This window comes from Macrosteles quadrilineatus, unplaced genomic scaffold (genome assembly GCF_028750875.1).
Source record: "Macrosteles quadrilineatus isolate MER2022 unplaced genomic scaffold, UCM_ALF_1.0 Scaffold_1__1_contigs__length_201487025, whole genome shotgun sequence".
Lineage (NCBI taxonomy): Eukaryota > Metazoa > Arthropoda > Insecta > Hemiptera > Cicadellidae > Macrosteles > Macrosteles quadrilineatus.
In genome coordinates, this window is record NW_026542594.1 from 132090700 (window position 1) to 132114718 (window position 24019).

General features: G+C 36.3%; 1 protein-coding gene across 2 annotated transcripts in view; it reads left to right on the plus strand.

The window, feature by feature from the left end:
- The window catches only part of LOC128985142 (catenin alpha), a 129158-nt gene that overhangs the window by 67790 nt on the left and 37349 nt on the right, over positions 1–24019 (plus strand). For both annotated transcript variants that reach the window (XM_054404531.1, XM_054404526.1), the window contains exons 8-12: positions 13494–13609; positions 17203–17320; positions 17800–18049; positions 18560–18760; positions 19000–19151. In XM_054404531.1, the coding sequence (XP_054260506.1) occupies positions 13494–13609; positions 17203–17320; positions 17800–18049; positions 18560–18760; positions 19000–19151 (837 nt within the window). The remainder of the gene's footprint in view (positions 1–13493; positions 13610–17202; positions 17321–17799; positions 18050–18559; positions 18761–18999; positions 19152–24019) is intronic.

The following is a 24019-nucleotide window of genomic DNA, read 5'->3' on the forward strand; positions in this document are numbered from 1 at the left end:
CCACTTCCTAAGTTGATTTCTTATTAGTGATGGTCGGATCCGGATATCGGACTACCGGATCCGAGCTAGAACCGGCACCGGATCGGATCCAAAAAATTCCGGATCTTGGGCTGGATCCGGTTTTGATAGATCCGATTTTTTCAAATTTTTTCCCGATTTTTTCCTAGCACAAAGTTGTCTGTATCACTCTACAACACCGATTTTTTTACTAACACAAAGCTGTCTGTATCACTCTACAACCCCGAATATTTTTACTAGCACAAAGCTGTCTGTATCACTGTACAACACCGATTTTTTTACTAACATAAAGCTGTCTGTATCACTGTACAACCCCGATTTTTTACTAACAGAAAAAGCTGTCTGTATCACTGTACAACCCCGATTTTTTACCAACACAAAGCTGTCTGTATCAGTGTACAACACAGATTTTTTTAACTAACACAAAGCTGTCTGTATCACTGTACAACCCCGATTTTTTACTAAAACAAAAAGCTGTCTGTATCACTGTGCAACCCCGAGTTTTTACTAGCACAAAGCTGTCTGTATCACTGTACAACCCCGATTTTATTTACTAACACAAAGCTGTCTGTATCACTGTACAACCCCGATTTTTTACCAACACAAATCTGTCTGTATCACTATACAACCCCGATTTTTTCCAGATTTTTTTACTAACACAAAGCTGTCTGTATCCATGTACAAGACCGTTTTTTCCCCGAGTGTTTGTCTCTTGATGCAAACAACTTCTATGGCAAGGCCATGTCTCGATGTTTGTATCTAGATGCAAATAACTTGTATGGCAAGGCCATGTCTCAGTGTTTGCCTCTTGATGCAAATAACTTATATGGCAAGGCCATGTCTCAGCGTTTGTCTCTTGATGCAAATAACTTATATGGCAAGGCCATTTCTCAGTGTTTGTCTTTTGATGCAAATAACTTATATGGCAAGGCCATGACTCAGTGTTTGTCTTTTGATGCAAATAACTTATATGGCAAGGCCATGACTCAGTATTTGTCTCTTGATGCAAATAACTTATATGGCAAGGTTATGACTCAGTGTTTGTCTTTTGATGCAAATAACTTATATGGCAAGGCCATGTCTCAGTGTTTGTCTCTTAATTCAAATAACTTATATGGCAAGGTCATGTCTTAGTGTTTGTCTCTTGGTGCAAATAACTTATATGGCAAGGCCATGTTTCAGTGTTTGTCTCTTGATACAAGTAAATAACATATATGGCAATGGCATGTATCTTTCCGAACTGAATCCGACCCGATTTTTCGGATATCTTCACACCTCTAGTTTTTAGTTTTGTACCTGGATGATAAGCTAACAGCCTATAATTTCGCCTCAAAAATATCCCGTTAGTATTTTAATCTCACCCGATGCTTCGTGATAAAAAATAATAAAAGTATGATTTAAATTGGCATTCTGTTAATTACTTTTTTTTTTAACCCGCCCTTATGACAGTGTGTATCTGGATCCGGATCCGAATATTTCAAGATCCGGATCCGGTACCGACATTTTCTTTGGATCCGCCCATCACTATTTCTTATAGCAATAAGCAGAGTCAACAGAATCAGAACCAGTTACAATATCATCAACATAGATATTATTCATCAAAACTTTTGCTGCTAATGGATATTTGTTTTCTTCATCCAAAGCTAGCTGTTGCAGAGTTCGAATTGCCAAAAATGGAGCCTATGACACACCATAAGTCACAGTGTTCAACATGTATGTTTGAAAGGGTTCAGAGGGAGTGTCACGCCAAACAATAGCTTGATACGGTTAATGTCTACTATCAAGTAAGATCTGTCGATACATTTTGCATATATCTGCAGTAAACGTGACCAGATAAAGTTCAAAATAACTTCCATGATATTTTTTTGCAGTTTCGGACTAAAAAGAGATTATCATTGAGTAATTTACCGTTTGAAGTCTTGGCTGATGCATTAAATACAACTCTCAGCTTAGTAGTGTTATATTTCTTATTTAGATAAAAATTAAAAGATCAAAAGAAACTAAACTGTTTTTAATCAAGACACAAATGCAAGACAATCCTATACTCTAATACAAGCAATGTTTGCTTGTATGTTTTTATGTATGTATGCTTGCTTGCTTGCTTGCTTGCAAACAAGATCTCGAAAACGGCTCCGACGATTTTCTTCAAATGTTGTAAATAGTTTATTTCTGGCCTAGAAACGAGTTTACTGCAGTAAAAACTGCCAACAAAAATCTAATTACGTAGAAAAATGAAACTGAAAATCACGTTTTTTAACATTATTCTTATGGGTTGCTAGGTAACCATGCTGGCTGAATTAAATAACAAGGAAAAAGTAAAGAAAAGACTTGAAGTTGTAGCATGTGTTCATAATAAGCCAACTACCCACAGTATACTAGCAAATTACAAATACAGTACAAAAGGAAAAACATCACTTGTTAATATTTAGTAAAGATTATACTGAAGATTACTAATAATAATAATAATAATAATATCACTTTATTGTCATAAAACATTTCACATTTCCAGCAAAGCTGGTGAAACAGATGACATTGTCATTTCTTAGCTAACAAAAATAAAAATTAAAACTAAGGATTAAAATTAAACTAGTCACTTTTTAAAAAACAGTCATTTAAATACTCTTCTATTGTATAATATTTCTTTTTTATAAGGAATGTTTTTAATTCTTTCTTAAACTTTACAATGCTATTGATATTTTTAAAATGAGCAGGTAGACCGTTGTAAAGCCTCAGACTCATGTAGTACGGCGATCTTTCATACAGGCATAGCCGATGTCTTGGATACTGCAAATTATTTTTTGAACGTGTTTGGTATTGATGAATAAATTGATTGTTTACAAATAATTGTGCATTACTCTTGGAAGTATACCAGAATTTTATAAATGTAAAGTGAAGGCATTGTTAACATTCCATATGTTTCAAAAAGCGGTTTACATGACTTTTTTTGCGTGTAAATGATAAGATTCTTAAAAACTTCTTTTTCACCACACTATGATGTTTTTGGCTGTATTACATATGTTAATTGGTGGCTGAAAGTTACGTTTTGCTGGCCATGCCAGCTGTCATCGTAATTTGGGGACCAAGCAGGTTTTTACAGGCCGGGGCCGCAAAATCACCTGTCCGCTTACTTACTTAAAACATGAATGCATTTTAAATACACAATCAAAATCCATTGCAATAGAATTGTGTTTTCACCACACTATGATGTTTTTGGCTGTATTACATACGTTAATTGGTGGCTGAAAGTTACGTTTTGCTAGCCATGCCAGCTGTCATCGAAATTTGGGGACCGAGCAGGTTTTTACAGGCAGGGGCCGCAAAATCAGCTGTCCGCTTACTTACTTAAAACATGAATGCATTTTAAATACACAATCAAAATCCATAGCATTGCAATAGAATTGTGTTATTGTCGCCGTTGCCTAGCAACTATTTATTTTTATTTTTGCTGATTCCTCAAATTATTTCTTTACATAACCTTAATGTTGTAGTTGTGTTGACTATCAGTGTGCATTATTATAGTGGTGAATAGTGGTAATAGGGTATAGTGTGGTGAAAAATAGCGTTCGTACCACGGGCAGAAATGGTTTTGCAGCTCTCGATCGATTTAAGTTCTCGACTTCGTCTCGAACTTAAAAACTATCTCGAGCCGGCAAAACCTCATTTTCGGCCCTAGGTACGAAATATACTATATTGTCACCGTTGCTTAGCAACTATTTATTTTTAATTTTTATTTTTGCTGATTCCTCAAATTATTTCTTCACATAACCTTAAAGTTGTAGTTGTGTTTACTATCAGTGTGCATTAGTATAGTGGTGAATAGTGGTAATAGGGTATAGTGTGGTGAAAAATAGCGTTCGTACCACGGACCGAAATGGTTTTACAGCTCTCGATCGATTTAAGTTCTCGACTTCGTCTCGAACTTAAAAACTATCTCGAGCCGGCAAAATCTCATTTTCGGCCCTAGGTACGAAATATACTATTGTATCTTAAAAATAGTTGAGGCATATGATGTTGAGCCCCATAACTCAATACCATATTGCATAATGGAAAAAAATATGGCATAATAAACTATGACCTTTGTTTTAGAATCTATTATGTTTCTTAAAACATACATCTGGAAACAAGCTGTATGTAATTTTTTAGCTAATATTTCAATGTGATGTTTCCAAGTCAAATTTTTATCAATATTTAAGCCTAAAAATTTTGTTTGTTCAACAAAAGCTAAAATATCATTTTCATATGGTAATTCAAAAATTATGTTTTGCTTATTTTGTAGTGTTTGGAATTGCATAATATGTGTTTTAGAATTGTTAAGTTTTAAACCATTCGCCGCAAACCAGCTAGTTAAGTCTACAATGGAACGATCAAGCTCTAATCTAAGAGTATGTACATCATTTGCTTTTACTATAGCTGTAAGATTCCTCGATACATTGTAGTCAAGGCGAGTAGTCCGGAGTTTGGGGACTGCTGTTTATGTTGATTAGATTAAGGTATCTGCAATCCTAAAATGCTATGGGAAGGGAGGGAAACAGGTCCGCGACGTAGGAAGTGGTGAAGGAAGTAGTAAAGGCAATCATAAAATAATATCTGAATGGAGGGAAACAGGTCCGTGACGTAGGAAGTGATGAAGGAAGTAGTAAAGGCAAGCAGTCCGGAGTGTGGGGACTGATTATGCCGATAAGATAAGGGTATGGGCAATCCTTAAATGCTATGGGAAGGGAGGAAAACATGTCCTCGACGTAGGAAGTGGTGAAAGAAGTAGTCAAGGCGAGTAGTCCGGAGTGTGGGAACTGTTTATGAAGGGAGGGAAACAGGTCCGCGACGTAGGAAGTGGTGAAGGAAGTAGTCAAGGCGAGCTGTCCGGAGTGTGGGAACTGTTTATGACGATTAGATAAGGGTATGGGCAATCCTTAAATGCTATGGGAAGGGAGGAAAACAGGTCCGCGACGTAGGAAGTGGTGAAGGAAGTAGTCAAGGCGAGCTGTCCGGAGTGTGGGAACTGTTTATGAAGGGAGGGAAACAGGTCCGCGACGTAGGAAGTGGTGAAGGAAGTAGTCAAGGCGAGCTGTCCGGAGTGTGGGAACTGTTTATGACGATTAGATAAGGGTATGGGCAATCCTTAAATGCTATGGGAAGGGAGGAAAACAGGTCCGCGACGTAGGAAGTGGTGAAGGAAGTAGTCAAGGCGAGTAGTCCGGAGTGTGGGAACTGTTTATGACGATTAGATTAAGGTATCTGCAATTTTTAAATGTAATGGGAAGGGAGGGAAACAGGTTTGCGACGTAGGAAGTGGTGAAGGAAGTAGTAAAGGCAAGTAGTATGGACCGTGGGAACTGTTTATGACGATTAGATTAAGGTGTCTGCAATTCTGAAATGCTATGGGAAGGGAGGAAAACAGGTCCACTACGTTGGAAGTGGTGAAGGAAGTAGTCAAGGTGAGCTGTCCGGAGTGTGGGATCTGTTAATAACGATTAGATTAAGGTATCTACAATCCTAAAGTGCTATGGGAATGCAGGGAATCAGGTCCATGACGTAGGAAATGGTGTAGGACGTAGTAAAGGCGAACCGTGTGGAGTTTGGGAATGGATTTATGTATCTCCAATACTAAGACTGCTTTCAGAGTGAACTAATGATTTTCCCCGAGCTTGCTCGGTCCCCAGGTACTATTATTAAAGAAAGTAAATAAAAACATATGGTGAAATAATAATTAAATAACCATAGAGGTTGAACATCTTTCCCTTTGAGTTTTTTTTTCAAAGTTTATTCAGGAAATCATTTGGTTGGTCTTATAATTCTGCCTCTTGATGATTTTTTAATTGCAGCTTCTTGATTGGGAATTGTTGATCGTGAAAAAGATTTACTGTAATCTTGGGGTGTTCTAGATGGAGTAGTGGATGCTTTTTCAGTTGTATTTGATAGGGACGAGTTTGTTTGAGTAACAGTAGTAAATGGCAGAGTATCTGGCATTGTATCTTTGATGGATAAAGGAATAGGATTGCTCTGTTTGCTTGTATTACCTTTGTAAGGCAAAAGGTGGTGTCGATTCCTCCTCAACGTAGTGTTTCCTGTCTTAACCCAGTATGACCTTGGTTCTTGTCCTAAGCTGATAATAATCCCCTCTCTTTTTAAGTCTTGGATCCATACTTTTTGACCATCATGCAGCGATGGAATTTCTCTTGTAGCGTAGCATCTATCGTAGTTTCTCTTGTAAGATGCTCTGTAAGTATCTTCTTTTTCCTTTAGTTGAAAGAGATCGGGTTTGATTTCAAGTTGTTTAGGTAAAACAGGCAGGTTATCTCGTAATGATCTATTGTTTGATTTACTTAAATGTTGAGTGTTTTTGTTTATTAATGCTATGTCAGCCAAGTTTTGTATTTGTTTCTGTCTTGTTAGTTCTTCAGATCTACGGATAGTGTTAATAGCTGTGTTAAGTTTTAATTTGGGTTCAAGTTAAAGACGATCACTTAGTGATTCGTCCTGCATACCAATAATCAAAACCATCACAATCATCTCCTCTTCAATCTGGCCCCAATCACAGTTTTTTGCATGATTGTGAAGGTCTGTGATAAAGTTCTCAATCGGCATGGAACCCTGTTTAAGTTTTATAAACCTAGCCCGTTCAAAAATTAGGTTCTTTTTCGGAAGGAAATGATCGTCAAACTTCTTTAGAACAACTTTGTAATTAGATTTGTCATTTGTCATTTAACCTGAATGAGTTAAGTATATCCTCTCCCTTTTCCCCCATACAGTAGATAAGCAAGTCAATCTGATGCTTACCAGAATGTAGAGCTAAATTGCTAAGGGAATAATACCTCTCAAAGCGAGTCTTCCATGTCTTCCAGTCGTGAGGATTGAAGGAAAAGGCTTCAGGAGGCTTGATGTTCAGGGATACGGGTTCTTCATTCGACTGCGCCATGTTCTATTTCTTATTTAGATAAAAATTAAAAGATCAAAAGAAACTAAACTGTTTTTAATCAAGACACAAATACAAGACACTATTATTAAAGAAAGTAAATAAAAACATATGGTGAAATAATAATTAAATAACTGAAATAATAATAATAATAATTATTATTATTATAATTACTATAATTATTATAATTATTAATAATAATTAATAATTCTGAAACAAGAAGCAGCATACCCAAACGACTCTCCAATTTTGTGATCTTTGTCTTTAAAAGGGAGTGGAACTATGTACCTTCCTTCCTGATTCCGTTTTACAGCATTACAATAGATCATCTCACATTTTTCTTCTTCAGGGTTAACTGATGCATGGACTGGGATTTCTTCTAATTCCCAAAATCGTCTATGTTGATCATCTAAAGAATGTTCAATGGTTGCAAAATTGGAAACAAAATAGATGAAACCTGTTCATATGGCTGTATTTTGCCATTAAGATCAATTGGACCCAACAAAATATATCCGAAACTACTTTGGTAAGGAACGGGGGAACCTTTTGGAGCAGGCATCTGCCCGCCATCAGGGTACAAGTCTGCACCAAACAAAAATTCAATTTTTCCTGGTTCGCCAAAAGTAGGATCTGCAAGTTCTAAATGTTTGTATTCGTCTTTGATACATTCTGGAAGGGAGGTATAAGGCATTTGAGATATAATTTTCTTCAGAATCACAGCATTAGTCTGAAGGCGAAGTTCAGAATCAAAATGAGGTTTCAGAGTGCACAATACAACTCCTTTAGTAGATAAAACAGTAGATTCTGCAATACCAGATACATGTTCATTGAATTTCTTTCGAGGAAGGCACAGGCGCGACAAAAATTTTCAGCTATAAAGGAAGTCTGAGGTCCAGAATCAATAAAAGTTCTAACTGGTTGGAATTGACCTGATCTATCCTTTATATGAATTAAAGCAGTTCCTAACAAAACTAAAGAAGATCTAACACTGCTGCATGCATGCAAGGGACTTGAATTAAGCTTTTCAGCTGGTTGAATGGAATTTTCATTAGGACCTAGGTACTTTATTATTCTGCCCTACCCTAACTTGAGCCTTGTTGGTAAGGCCAACATCATCATTATGTAGCAAACTGTTGTGTTTTGCTCCACATTTAAAACAGCTAGTTTTTTAAGTACACTCATTTAGTTTATGCAAGGTCCGTAAAGAATTAAAACAAGAATTTTGTGCTTTAATCCAATCCCTACGCTGAGGGGGAGTTTGACATCCAAAACGTTAGCATTTATAAATTGTGTGAGCTTCCTTGCAAAATAAGCACTTGTCTGCATTGACATTAGATACACAGGCTCTAAGGACATTAAACTGACCATCCAAGGTGCAAACTCTGGAATGTAAGTAATTCGATGCGGTTTTCACTTACATAAGACAGTACTTCTGGTGTAGGCCTATGTCGAAATGTTCAACAAACATATCATCCAAGAGTGCGAAAGCCTTCTTGAAGTGAGTTGCGTTGTCCAAGTAAATCTTCTTCAGAGTGCCTCTTCTTCCCACAAACCTCCTGAGAGATAGTAAGAATTCTTTTACAAGTTATTGGCGATCTCATGCGTCCAGCATTTAAGACCTATCTCCGTGTTACCTGCAATGTCAAAAATAATGGAAAAGATGGTAACTAAACAAATTGCTTCATTTCTAGATGACTTTGATATATTGCCTAAGCTACAGTCAGGGTTTAGAAAAAACCACAGTACTTGTACTGCACTGACTAATATGTTTGCGGATCTATTCGATGCCAAAGATAAAGGCCTGTACAGCACATTAGCTATTCTAGATTATTCCCAAGCATTTGACTATATTGATCATGAATTGTTATTGGCCAAAATGAAGTGCTATGGCTGTAGTGGAAAAGTTGTTTGTTGGTTTCGGTCCTATTTGGAGTCCCGACTGCAGGTTACCAAAATTGGGAGTGAGACATCAGATCCGCTTTGCAAATTGCGTGGTGTTCCTCAAGGTAGTTGTTTAGGACCTGTGCTGTTCAATTTGTACACGTCTGACTTGTCCAGAAGTGTAGAATATTGTACAGCACATTTGTATGCTGATGACTGCCAACTACACTTGTCATACAAGCCAGACAAGACATCAGAAGCAATCCGGCTCATCAATGCTGATTTGCACAGCATTTTTCAATGGTCTGTCATGAATGGCCTTGGATTGAATGTTGACAAGTGTGTAGTCATGCATACTGGACCAAACATTATGATGCAGGAATTGAGTAAATCTGCTATAGAAGTCACCCTTGATGGCATGAGATTGTCTGTTTGCGACACTGTCAACACACTTGGTGTTGTACTTGACAAAGACCTCTCTTTTTCTGACCATGTCACATCTGCAGTTCAACGCGCAGTGGGTAGACTGAGAGGTCTTAGCAGATTTAAAACTACTGCCAGAATATGCCAAACAAAATGCAACTCATGCGGTCCTTGGTCCTCCCAGCCTTTACATATTGCTTTCCTGCATATGGAAACAGCATCTCTAAGGAGGATATGGCAAGAGTTCAAAGAATTCAAAATTCTGCTATAAGGTTCATTTTTGGCCTTAACCGCTTTGACCACGTGTCCTCCTTCCGAGATGCTGCAAAGCTCATCCCAATGGATGAAATGTGCAGGAGGCTGACCTGCTGCCTGGTCCACAAAGTGCTCACGCTGGGAGAGCCTTTGTACCTCAGCGAGAGGCTTAAGTACAGGGGGAGATCTGCCTGCGTGGTACTCGTTCCGACCGCAGGCTTTACTTTCCTAAAGTGAGGCTTGAGGTTGGAAGAAAGTCATTTTCTTATTTTGGCCCGCAGTTGTATAATGGCCTCCCTCAGGACATAAAGAGCTCCAAATCGTATGGCTCATTCAGGGCCGCAATGCAGAAAAACAAATGTAATTTGTAAATGTCTTTTCTTTGTAGTTATGTTGTACATTATATTTCTGTATATATTAGGTTAGTTTAGTTTTAGTTTGACTTGAGTAAGTTTGAAAATCATGTATATGAAACTCGCTTGTAAATAAAGGCCTTTTTATTTATTTATTTATCTATCTCTAAATGAACAGCTCTTGTGACTAAACAGGTGAATATGCAACTGTAAATTTTCAAAAGTTCAACTCTAGAATCCAACTCTAGAATTCAACTCCAGAAGAGGGCCAAAGTAGTCAAGTCCTGTAATTTGGAAGGTATACTTTCAGTCACCCGTTCTGTTGGAAGAGAGGGTATTTGGGACAGCTTGTATGGTCCACCTTCGTATTTTAAGCTTTTCAAACATTTTTGCCGAACCCAGTTGACTTCAGCTCTGCCATGGATTATCCAGAAGGATTTCCGAAGTTCTGAGAGGGTTTGTTGCACTCCCATGTAAAAAATCTTACAGTGACACTCTTCTATGAGCAGTCGAGTAAATATATCGTTCTTTGGTAGAAGTATAGGGAACTTACAATATTCTTCAAGGTCTGCATTTGAGATCCTACCCTTATATCTTATAATTCCATTAATATCAATGAATAGGCCAAGTTGATTCTGCAATCTATCATACCTACCATCTCTTATAATCCTTAGTGTTTCACTAAAAGATGTGTTTTGAACGTGTTTAATCCATGATAAATGAGCATCTTTGAGTTCTTCAGATGTAGGAATAACATAATTAGGTAGTTTATTCCGTCTGCATCCACTTATAAATCTTTTACAATTTGAAAGTGATGAAAACCTTTGTATATCTATGCCAAAAGGACTCACGTCTTCGGTCTTTGTAGTCAAGGTGACGACGTTTTCTTCAATAGCTTCAACAATATCGTCTTCAGTTCATTAACCGTTCATGAACCTTCAGTTCAAATCAGAAGACCAATCCGGCCACAAGTCTTGAATACAAGAAAGCCATTGTGGATCTGACCACCATTCATTGCAGTGTTTCAGATTATCCACCGTTTTACCTCGAGTCGCCATATCAGCTGGATTTTCGTCAGTAGGAACGTATCTAAATTGCGTCTCTGTGTTGGTTTTGAACTTTTGATCTCTATTACTCTTCTCTCCACAAACTTAGGAAGCAGCTTTGTTGTGTTAAGCCAATGTAACATGCATTGTGAATCAGTCCACAGTATCTTATTTACAACAGGAAGTTTTTAAGGATAATTCAACAAAACGTAACACTCTTGTTCCAATCAACACGCCTAAAAGTTCGAGTCTTGGAAGGGTAATTTTCGGCTTTGACTTTGGGGTTAAATGGCTTTTACAAAACACGAGAGTCACTTTGACAGTCTCCTTATTAATTAATTTGATATAAACAGCACACGAATATACATCCTTTGATGCATCCGTAAAACAATGGAGTTCTACATGATCTGCTCGTAATCCTGTGAATCGAGGAATAGAAACTTCAGTTACTTTAAGAATATCATCGCATATAATATTCCATTTTCCATTCCCTACATTTAGGCTCCTCTAGTATTTCGTCCCAGTCCAAATTGTCTTTCCACAACTGTTCCCACAACTGAGAAAGAGTTTAGCCTTCAGTGTTATGGGGGATAATAACCCTAAGGGATCAAAAACTGATGATATAGTACTTAAAACTTATATTTTTGAAATATGTTTGTTTCTGTCATTGTTAACAGGTTTTATATGAAGAATGTCAAGATTGTTGTTCCATTTTAATCCAAGAACATTAACATCAGTAGGATTCTCAGTTGTCGTTTTTTTCCATTGGTATTTGTGTCATCAGTGTCTTTGAGTTTGAAGACCAACATCTAAGGTTCATGTTAATATCAGAGAACAAACTATAAGCAGTTGTAAATAGTGTTGTGGCGTCTTGATCTATGTCACATCCGGTAACCATATTATCAACATAAAATGAAGGCTTCAACCTTTCATTAAGATTATCAAGTTCACAAATTGACAAATGATGAAAAACAGTAGCACTGAGTAAAAATGGACTGGATATGATTCCGAACGGAACCCTACAAAATTGATACTCATCAATATTATCATTAGTAGGTGCTGACAAAGGATCTTTGATCCACAGAAATCTAGTTACATCTCTATCTGGAGTTTGGAGATTTATTTGAAGGAATACCTTCTCAATATCAGCAAGAATTCCAATAGCATTCATTCTAAAACGTAAAAGTAAACTACATAGGTTTTCCAAAATTACAGGTCCACGGCAAAGACATCATTAAGACTATTGTTGCCTTTTCTGGTTTTGGCTGCCGCGTCATACACTATCCTGAGTTGAGTTGAGGTTTTCGACTCAGTGATAATAGGGTGATGAGGTATATAGTGAAGAACTCCTATTTCGTTTCTGTCTGAAAACTCACTCGTTCGATTATACCTTATTTCGATTGGGTTTGAATTACCGAGTCAAATTCACTTAGAATATTATGTTTGTCTGAAAGTCAAGTTAAGTGTGGTCTGTTAAAGATTTCAAACGACCGAGAGAAAGATTGTAGTTTTTTGGTAAATTTGGGGGATAATCTTTCCAAGGCCAGGAAACTGAATAACAACCATCCTAAAGTTTAACAGTTTCATTAAATTTATTCAATGCGATATCATCTTTCACGTGTGGGTCATCCTTAATTCCAATAGTCTCGAATTGCCACAAGTTTTTGATGTCGTCACCTTCACAAATATTGATATCTGGCTTTAAAGTTTGTGGTGACCTAGGAAATAGGTTGTTGGGTTCTACTAGAGTAAGAAAAGATTACTCGTACATCAGAGGGAAATGATCATTGTTATCGTTATGCCTATCAGTTACGATCCAATAAAATGAATCTTTTCAGTTCTAAGAACTGAATAGAAAATGCTTGTTTAAAAAACTGTTGTAGGTACAGTATATATTATTACAGTTAGTTGAGGTGTCATTCCTTATTTGATTTTGTTTACTTTGAATCTGCAGATAGATGTAGAGGATAGGCTTACTTTGAACAGTTTTCTAGAATCTATACACTTTTTAAAGGTCTCCATACCAAATATACATACTCATATGGTTATATTTTGTACTTTGTTACATCATATCATTGACTGTTGGATATTGAAGTTGTAATAATAGTCAATCATATACATTGTTTAATAAACTTTTAGATTGGGGAAGCGATGAATGCATGTAAGATGATAAGCTTATGCTTTTGACTTTGAAGTCAGTAATAATAATGAGTTTAAATTGGTGGATTATTTTAACAATTCTATTTTACAATTCAATCCACACTCTACCATGCTTGGAAAAGTATATAGTTTTTACTTTTAAACTGTATAGATGATAAAGGAATTAATGTTTATTAATAAATTCAAATTGTAACTTTCTTTTTTTCACTCCAAACATTATGTTTAGCCGGATACTGCCTCTATATTTCACTAGGTAACATCAAAATGTTTCTCTACTTAATCTTACAAGAATGGGTTTTGAAAAAAAACAACTACAGGTACCTTACCTTATCTTAAACCCCCCCCCCCACCAAATTTAATATTTGTAAATTACATTTTAGCTTGTCATAAAAGTTGTCAATCATTTTACATGCTTGTAGTGAACTATGCCGGTGTTCTGTGTAGATGAGTGTGAAGGAGACCAGTGAAGGTTTGGAGCGAGCCATTGACCATATGTGCCGCAAGACTAGAGATCTGCGTCGTCAACTGCGCAAGGCTGTAGTTGACCATGTCTCTGACAGGTCAGTATAATACAGGGTGCGCCAAAATAACCTGACGGTTTTTAATACTAAATAACTTAAGAACAAAATACAATTTTATGTACTAAATAATGTTATATTGTACTCAATACTGTGCCATTTACATTTATGAAAAATTATATTTTTATAATAACACTTAGGTGATGAACTTCCCCTAAACGCAGGCTTCCTATTTTTTTCATATTTGCAGTCAGCTTCGCCTGATGAATAAAAGAAATTTCTTCCCTGATGCAGTGCTTGAGTTCAGGGATGGTTCGAAATTTCGAAACAAACACTTTGCTTTTTAAGTATCCCCATAGCCAAGAGTCACACTTAAGTCACGTCAGGAATTAAGTCTGGGGATCGAGCTGACCACAGCTCATCACCAAACCAAGAGATCACTATATCGGGAAAGAGTTCACGCAAAACTGTCATTGAATAATTGGCTGTATGACAAGGTGCGCCGTCCTGTTGAAACTATGTGTTGGTCATGTCTTTCCCTCCTAACATTCGCAGTTGTGGAATCAAAAACCCCATCAGTATTTCCACTTAGCGTTCCGAGTTTACAGTGACAGGGGGGTGTTTCCACTTTCGTCCTCAAAAACATATGGTCCGATGACTCCAAACAGTACCACACCACACTAGACAGTAACTTTCTTTCGACGAAGTGATGTTTCACCAAACATAACCTAAAAATGGCATAACATAAGCAATCGTTCACTACAACAATGAGGTCTCTAGCTAGTATAACAGCTGACTTATTACAAAACAGAAACCGTCAGGTTTTTTTGGCGCACCCTTTATATCACTTTGAAATAGGGATGGTCTGATGATCTCAAAACTTCCTTGATACTTACAGTAGTTGAAAATTTGTCATTATTCGGATTCCACCATAAACTGTAGGTCCCTTAGTTGTCATTAGCTGTATGGGCTATTAATTAACAGCTGTGTCTTAGGAATATGTCTGCTTAGTCACTAACAAGACTACAAGATCGCGCCACTCATCCTACACTCATCTCCATTCATACTTGGCTTAAAATACCTACTTTGTATGGTCGCCATTTCATTGAAAAGTATTAAAGTATTAAGTATTAATTATTTATTTATTTATTGAGTTACATGTCAGATCATTATAGTAACATGACATATTGTCAATGGTTAAATAAAGACTTAAAACTAATACATCTGTATTTACACAAAATCAACCAAATCTTCCCAAAACACAAAATTTTTACATGACAAAAAAATTGAGCTAGAAGGAGTGGGAAGGTTTATTTATACCTAATTCCAGCAGTCCTCAAAATAATCTGCCAATGAAAAAAAAGATTCTTTTAAAGAAAGTCTAAACTTAGAGGGATTTCCTAGAGTAATTAAACTTGTTGGTAAGTTATTTAAGATTGTTGGACCAATGTGTTGTGGTGATAACTCGAGTATTTGTAAATTATGAGCTTCAGGTTTGATAATATTCTTTTTTCTTGTATTGTAATTTTGAGTTTGGGTCTCCATAAAAGTGGAGAGGTTTCTTTGGACCCAGCATGCTATTTCCAAAATATAGTGATCATAAAAAGTTAGAACTTGAAAGTTTTGAAACAGTTTTTACTAGGGGTTCTAGGGGGAACTTTGCCAATAATTCGTATTACTTTTTTTTGTAATTTAAAAATATTTGTTGAATAAGGAGAGTTACCCCCAGATCAAGATACCGTATGTCATTAATGATGAGAAATATGCATTTGATTTGATTTGATATATTATTAGCTGGGTTTCTAGATTCGTTACTTGTGAGATTATTCTTATTGAAAAAATGCAAGGGTCTAATTTTTTACTTACATTTTCAATTTGAGATGCCCATTTAAGATTATTATTCAAAATTAATCCGAGGATTTTTACATTTTGTTGTGGAGATAATTGATGATTTGAAAGGATAATATGATTTGAATCATCTTCCCTGTAGTTAGCCGAAAAGTTTATAATTTGTGTTTTTTCCACATTTAGGGCCAGACCATTTGCCCACAACCAGTTACCTAGAGCAGAGAATTCTTTGTCTATGCTAGTCTGCAGGAAGTCAATAGTGGGTCCTCTACACAAAAGCATTGTGTCATCCCTACATATTGAAAAAGTTCCATCTTTGTTATATTTGGCAGATCATTTACATAGATCAAAAACAAAGAGGGACCCAATACTGACCCCTGCCTGTGGCAAACCACATTGCACTTTATCCCAAGATGAATTTACTTGTTGACCATTTTTGCTGATTTTAGTTCTCTGATATCTATTAGTTAAATAGGAAGAAAACCACAATTGCTCTTTTCCTACAACTCCAATTTTGCCTAGCTTTTCAATTAAAATTAAAATGTTGTAGATTTTTTTTAAATTTACTTGTTTTATTTCTTTGATGTTATTTAAAGATTATCCCCCAAACTGATGATGGTAATTTTGTTTTAAAAAGGTTTATGAAGTAAAGATGTCAAGTGAATTAAGAGTTGCGAGAGTTTAGTTTAAGTTCTCATGTTACCATGTTGTACAGTAGTATGTCAAACAAAAAAAATATGTTATTTATGATTTTGTTTAAAGTCATTTAGCTAATTTAGTTGCACAGTAGAACCTTGATTATCCCGGGGTAATGGGTGGAAGGAGACCACGGAATACTGAAACCACGGTTAACCCTTCCCGGACAGGTGACAGATATATCCGCCTTCTTTTTAGACAGACTGGCAGGTGCTTGAGCAGTAACCAGATGTTTCGCGGTTCAGTAATAAAAACTGTAATGTTTAAAACCACAGCTTGCTCAAACTTTTACTGAAACAATCAAAATTCCTAACACTGTGTAGCAATAAATTACGCAAATAACAGATTAATAGAAATTCTAATACCTCCTGCTAGTCATAGGCTAATGCTACAATGCTGTTTCAGGACAGAAGAATGTCGATCAAACATAACTTGTAAAATAGTATAAAACCATAGTAGGTACTTAACGATAATAATAACAGTCGTGAAATTAGATAAAGATAACAATGACAAAAAACATTGCTTATTCTTCCTCTTTGTTCTTCTATTCTTTCCTGGGTATCTCTTCATACATACATTCAACAAATTTGTCATGGTTACTAACCACCCAACCAAAGGCTACAAAAGCTGCCATGGCTACTAATCACCCAATCACAGGCTACTAAAGTTGTCATGGTTACTCATTGCCCAATCACAAACTGTTGTGACATAGCAAGCGCACATCAGACAGATGTATGAGGATACGATTGGCAATGCAAGCACCAAACCGATAGCTTGACCTTGAATCTATCCATCGATATTTCTTTGTTTTGCTTCCATTTATTTTTCATTTGAACTGTGATGTTCCAAGAAAAAGCAATAATGTGAGATCCTACTGCAAATAAATTATTGACAGAATAGTTAAATATACAATGCATTCCAACACATTAGTCTAAAGTAACATATTTTATAACATTTTCTTGGACAATGAGGTTATTTAACCTAATTTTAGAGGCATCTATTGACCACTGTTTATCTGCTGCCCGGTTGATCCGCCCCCGGTCAATCGAGGTTCTACTGTACTGTGGATAACCTCTAACTTCTTCTTCCAGCTTCCTGGAGACAAGTGTTCCACTGTTGGTATTGATTGAAGCTGCCCGAGCTGGTAATGAAAAGGAAGTAGAAGAATATGCTGTGGTCTTCACCGAACATGCTAACAAACTTGTTGAAGTGAGTTCAGTGATGATAACCTAGAGTTATGGTAGAGTATTGTAGAGTTTCTGGTACCTGTATCTGTAACGGTTATCCAGTTGGTTCCAGCTCTTCTGTAGTTTGCTTCTCAGCTGGTCTAAGATTGTAAATATCATCTCTGGGCACCTAATACCTTAAACTAAGTCAAAGTCACAGTGTTAAGGGATCCAGCACTGCCCAGTAATCTCTATATCTAGGGACATTTTTGTAACATTAGATCATGTTACAACAAAAATATAGGTATGTAGGTAAAATAATATAAAAATACAATTGTCATACAGAATCATAATCTTATTCAAATGACGTCACATCTGTATGTGTTGCATCAACCTAAACTAAAGCTGTTGATTACGATAAAAAGGCACTTCCTCGTTTTATTTAGCAATTTTAAAGACCTGTAGTCACTTAAAAAAGAGACTGAAGTTTACTCAGTTACAAGTTTATTTTGTTTTTTACAGGTGGCCAACCTGGCTTGTAGCATGTCCAACAACGAGGACGGTGTGAAGATGGTTCGCTATGCTGCAGGTCAGATCGATGCTCTGTGTCCTCAGGTGATCAATGCTGCTCGTATCCTCGCAGCTCGTCCTCGTGTCAAGGTAGTGCAGGAGAACATGGATGTGTTCCGTGACGCTTGGGAGAACCAGGTCCGCATCCTCACAGAAGCGGTCGACGACATCACCACCATCGACGACTTCCTGGCTGTCTCCGGTAACATACACACATTAATTTTTCCATAATTCAACAAAATATAAATTTTACTATAAATTAGCTATCGTTTTGCATCCGACATATTCATTCCCACCATTGTTTATATTATTTTCTGATGGCCTCTCTCAGACCTTTACAGACCTTTGAATACCAATAGCCCAACATAATTAACTGTTCATTTTTTCTAAAAATACATAAGACAGATATCTAATTTAACTAAGCTAGAACTGTAATAAATAATTTTACCTGATTAGTTATTAGGCATAATCTTTTTACCTGTAATCACCCAAAGAATTAATATTCATCAGTTGGTATCGGCCAGCTGATTAGTGATTACTGGATTTTCAATCTCTGTTGTATTTGGGCAGCCATATGAGATCTTTAAAATAACATTGTCTGTCTAGAATTAAATAGACTTTTGTAAGCTCTAAACCAAATATTCGGAGCTATTTTTTTATGCTTGATAATTCTCTCAGATAAATATTATGGACTCACCTTGTTGTTTTCCAGAGAACCATATCCTGGAAGATGTGAACAAGTGCGTGTTGGCACTGCAGGAGGGAGATGGAGACACTCTGGACCGCACGGCTGGGGCCATCCGTGGCCGTAGCGCTAGGGTGGCCAACGTCGTCACTGCGGAGATGGACAACTATGAGCCTGGCATGTACACCATGCGGGTGCTGGAGGCTATCAAGGTGCTGCGGGACCAAGGTACATTACCATAATGTTACATTGAGGTAGCAACGCATAACATATTATCTTCTTGCATATTTTAATCTGATAGTGAGTAAAGGATATAGTATACATTGCAGTCAGATGTCTTGTACAGGCCTTTTTACCAAGACTCATTGACCAAGACCAACGGTTTCTTTGGCCAGGACTATTAATTAGAAATAAAGCATGAAGTTGAGAAGATCGAGATGTTTTGAAATTTTATTTGCATTTTACAGTGATGCCAAACTTTGCCCAACGTGTTGAAGTGGCAGTGGATGCTATCTCATCAAGCCCTCCCAAAGATGTAGATGAGAACGAGTTCATTGATGCCTCCAGGCTTGTGTATGACGGGGTGAGAGAGATACGACGTGCAGTCCTCATGAACAGGGTGAGACCAACTAAACACAATTCAGCTTGTTGTAAGATCTGGACAAAGGAACTTGTTTGGAAATTATTGGAAATCTTAAGCTGTAACATTATAATATGCCCACAATGCAAACAGTATATCACATCTATATATTAATTTGAAACTGTTTTTCTTTGTCACAGCTATTTTGAGAGAACGGCTGGGCATAGAAACTCGGTAGAGGTGTCTAAAGAAAGGTCTTGGTCTGGAGATGAGCCATCAAAAGAGAAACATGGTGAATTCCCTTGGGGCTCTGCCCCAGTGGCCTTTGAATTCCCATCCCATGTTATTCTTATGGAGGAAAACGGGGTTTTTGTCACTGCTAATTTGAGAGATCGGCTGGGCGTAGAAACTTGGTAGGGGTCTCTAAAGAAAGGTCTTGGTTTGTAGATGGGCCATCAAAAGAGGAACGAGGTAAATTCCCTTGGGGCTCTGCCCCAGAAGCCTTTAAAGTTGCCTCTTCAGATTTGTTTACATTACGACCATATGCATAATTCTACACTACTTTTTAATGGAACAGCTGTTAATATTTAAATTGTGATTTATTGAATTTGTCAAAATGAAGTACAGTATTTGCAATGGGTTTTTCTGATTTTAAAATGGATTCTCTTCTGCATCGTGTCATGTTTTGCAATATAATGTTCTATTAACAAATCAGTGGAAAATCCTAATATCACAGTAACTGTTGAAATTATTTCTTTTGGAGTTAACTTATATCTATTGTATGGGTTGGTTTCTGCCTTTTTTACCACTTCTTGGAGATTGTACGTAGGTGATATTCGTTGGCATATTACATCTGTAGACGAAACTTGGGTTGGTGTAATTATTAGAATGGTAAAGAGCGAGAAATCCTGGACAATTTGATATAGAGGCTAAAAATAAAACTGAATTAACACTGTTCTACATTTCTTGAGAAATCATTGAAATAACCGATTTGCAAACAATGGAAACATAGAAAAAGTCATATTACACAACCAAGTAGAAGAAATAGAAATAATGTTTTTTTTTTTCATTTATAATCGTTATCATAGACAACCCAATGCGGCTATGAGAGGGAAAAATTTGTAGAAAACGCTAAAAAAACAAGATCAGCTTTTTGAAAAAAGATAAGATATTTACAAAAGATTTTGATTATATCTAACTGTTGTGTAGATTGTGAGTATTTCCATAATCTTTGAGTCGCCTGTAATGCTTCGCAATTGCTCGAATTCGAGCAACAGGTACACTAGTATAATATTATTTTAAAACTGAAAAAAACACAATAAATATATTTTAGTCCTTAATTGATTTTATTACATAAAAGTAAAGTATATAATGCACTTTAGGTACGGCATTCTTTTGTAAAATGTTATAATAATCTCAATTATTTATCAAGAAGAAAGTGTTTTTGTGTAATATAGGCTATAGGGATGGACAAGATTGTATTTTTAGTTTGTGGGGCGGAATTTCCTTCACAATGTTTGGAATGTAACTTTTTTTAAGAGGTTGGTGGCCTCTTTTAACCTTGCATTTGCCCCCTGTGCGTGAAACATATCCAGCAAAGCAAGGGGTGAGCCGGTACTGTACAAGGGTGAACTGTACAGATAAAAAGTAGTGGCAGCAATCAGGATCCAAACCCACAACATCGCTGCCTTGGGCACGAAGTCTGTGACGCTGCCGACTGAGCCACGGACTCACTTCTTTCCGGGTTAACAGAGTTTTAAATCTTGAGTAAAAAATCTTGCAGATGGCACAAACAATACCCCTGCCACAGCAAACCTGCAAACTAAGGGAATTTCAATTTGTCTGATTGGCTATTAACTAAAATACTAGTTGCTCTGCCCGTGCTTCGCTACGGGGTGAGAACGCAGAAAATAATAATTTGGTTTTTCTTTAAGATACTATACTTACCAGGAAACATATAGGCAAAGGCTCAATCGTACTTATTGATTATTTAAATGAATATCTCTTAATGTAATACAGTACCCATTTTATACAGTGTATATAATTTAAAATATATGCAAAAGTATAACTTATTGACACATGGCACTAAGAAACAATTCTCCTTGTAAACAAATCAAATTAAATAGCAGAACAGCATTTATGACAACAGCTGGAGTTTCATAACATTGTTTGTTTCCCATGTTAATCTTATGGAGAAATACGAAACTTTAAAGGGCCCCAGGACCTCACTCTCTAATTATTTCCCTATAAAAAAAGTTTCCTGCACAACTTCACGTTACGCTCTTTCCAATGACACCAAAAACATGTCAATCGGTTCAGTAGTTTCGGAGGAGTAATTGTCACAAAAAATCTGCTTGCGTATTAAATAAGTATAGATTTCCAAACAAGATTTATTCTAATTTAAATAACATTATATTTAATGAGTACTTAGGTTTGCTGCTACAGGTAGGTTCAAAAGTCTTATTTTGACCAAATTAGTGATAGTAGCCAATAGTATGAAATAAATAATTATTTTCCTCATAAGAATAACATGGGAATTTTAAATGTACAGTTTTTTTTAACTTTCTCTGTAACCTTTAATTGTACAACAAGGCATCAATATACAAAATTAATTGTTTTTAAAGCTTCACAAGATAGTCTTATTACAAATTAGGCATTTCCATGTTTTACGGGTAAAAATTTGAATAAAACCCATTTAAAAACATCAAAGTACCCCTTTCCCATTACCCGATCTTGCTGGTTCGCAATCTGTTTCAAGTTTATCCCCCCCTACTCCTTCAAGCCAAATTTCATCTAAATCAGACAAAAATTACTCGATTTATTGCGTTCACGGACATATATATATACTAGCTGTTGTACCCGTGCTTTGTAATGGAAAGAAGACACCAAATAGAAATATATTTTTTCCTACAGTCTCCCAACAATGTTGGCTTCCTTGTACTGTTTATAGTACAGAAAGCTGCTAATTGCTGCATATTTATACTTTGCCGTACGGTTTATACTTTGTCGTACGGTTTATACTTTGCCGCACATCAGGATTCCAACGAAACAACACAAAACAGCGTGGTTCTATTATGCACGTAATCCGTGTACGCTTGGAAATAGGTTGGCAACACTTAAAGATAATAATACTATGAGCAGCTGATTGACTATCATAACTACGATTTAACCTGTCATTTTGTGTTTATAGTTTCGGTATTTTGCAATTTCTGAACTTTCTGGACTTTTCTTTTAAACGTTTTTAAAACATTCCTACGATCTTAATAAACAAGAAAATACCTTTAAAGCATTTTTTTTAGGCGCGGAAACCACTTCAAATTACAAAAACATACGGAACTATATTCTCAAAACGCGGAGCACATTTCTTACCGAGGAAAAATCGCGGAGTGATACGGACCGCGGGTACTACTTTCTCTAGGGCACCATTTGTGTTGCCAGCTGAACCTAAAAACGTGTTGTATAGTGTTTGAAAGACTAATTATTTATTTGCTTTATAGTGACTGTAGGAAAAATATAATGTGTAACACGAGTGAAAAAGGCCTTTGCTGCACTCGAGATCATTCCACACTCGCCTGCGGCTCGTGCGTAAACATTGCTCTCGTGTGCAGCAAAGTGCCACTTTCACCACTAGTTACACAAATAACTATTGTCTTTACATCCGTTATATAAAATAGTTACACATCTGCCAACGCTTTTAGAAACAAAAATCTATCTTAATAGCCTTTATAGGACAAGGACATTAATTAATTTACATAAGTACTAGCTGAGTACCCGTCCTTCGTATGGGGTTGGTATACAATGCTTATTGTAGTTAAATACTCGTGCTTTGCATTTGCAATGAGAGAGGACACGTTTTGAGAAAATTTTGTTTACTATAATCTACAATATACTATCTATATACAGGGTGTCCCGGAACTCTCTACCAATATTTTAGGGTATTGCTCCTGGGTAAGAAACATGCCTAAATATCATATTTAAATTGTCCGGAAGTCCTTAGTTACTCACACAGCCACCATTTTGTTTTTTCAGTTATTAATTTTTTTCTAAAGAGTGGTTAAACATACGGAATGGAAACTTTGCACAAACATTTATGACAACTAGACAAAGCTACAAAAAAATTATGACGATTTTTCAAATTCATAAAACAAAATGGCGGCAATTTAAAATTTTGTTTCTTAATTAACTCAAAAACCGTTGATTTTACAAAAATTGTAAATGGCCACCATTTTGTTCTATGAATTTGAAAAATCTTCATAATTTTTTGGTAGCTTTGTCTAGTTGTCATAAATCTTTGTGCAAAGTTTCCATTTCGTATGTTTAACCATTCTTTAGAAAAAAATTAATAACTGAAAAAAACAAAATGGCGGCTGTGTGAGTAACTAAGGACTTCCGGAAAATTTAAATATGATATTTAGGCATGTTTCTTACCCAGGAGCAATGCCCTAAAATATTGGTAAAGAGTTCCAGGACACCCTGTATATAAAATCCAATGTATGTTTTTTATTTGTTTATCCTTTATGCACTCCGAAACCGCTCGACAGATTGTAATGAAACTTTCAGGCATTATTAAGCATTATTCAAGGATGGTTTGTGTGAAGTTTGGTGCAGATCCGTCAAAAGGGCTCCGCCCCAGTGGCTCTGGAGTTTCCCATGTTAACCTTATGAGTATTCACTATTCATATTTAAATTGAATTAAAGAATCTTAACAGCTGGTTCAACTAAAGAATTTGATTCTGTGATGTTCAATAGCATAAAAAATTAATAGGTTTGCCAACAGGGTGCAGCACTATTATTTTTTTTAATTTATGACAACAGCTAATTTGGAATCAAAAGGTGAGTGAGCGTAGCGAACGAACTTCAACCAGAACGTGATTGAACGATGCGAACGAGGTCATCTTGAAAATGAA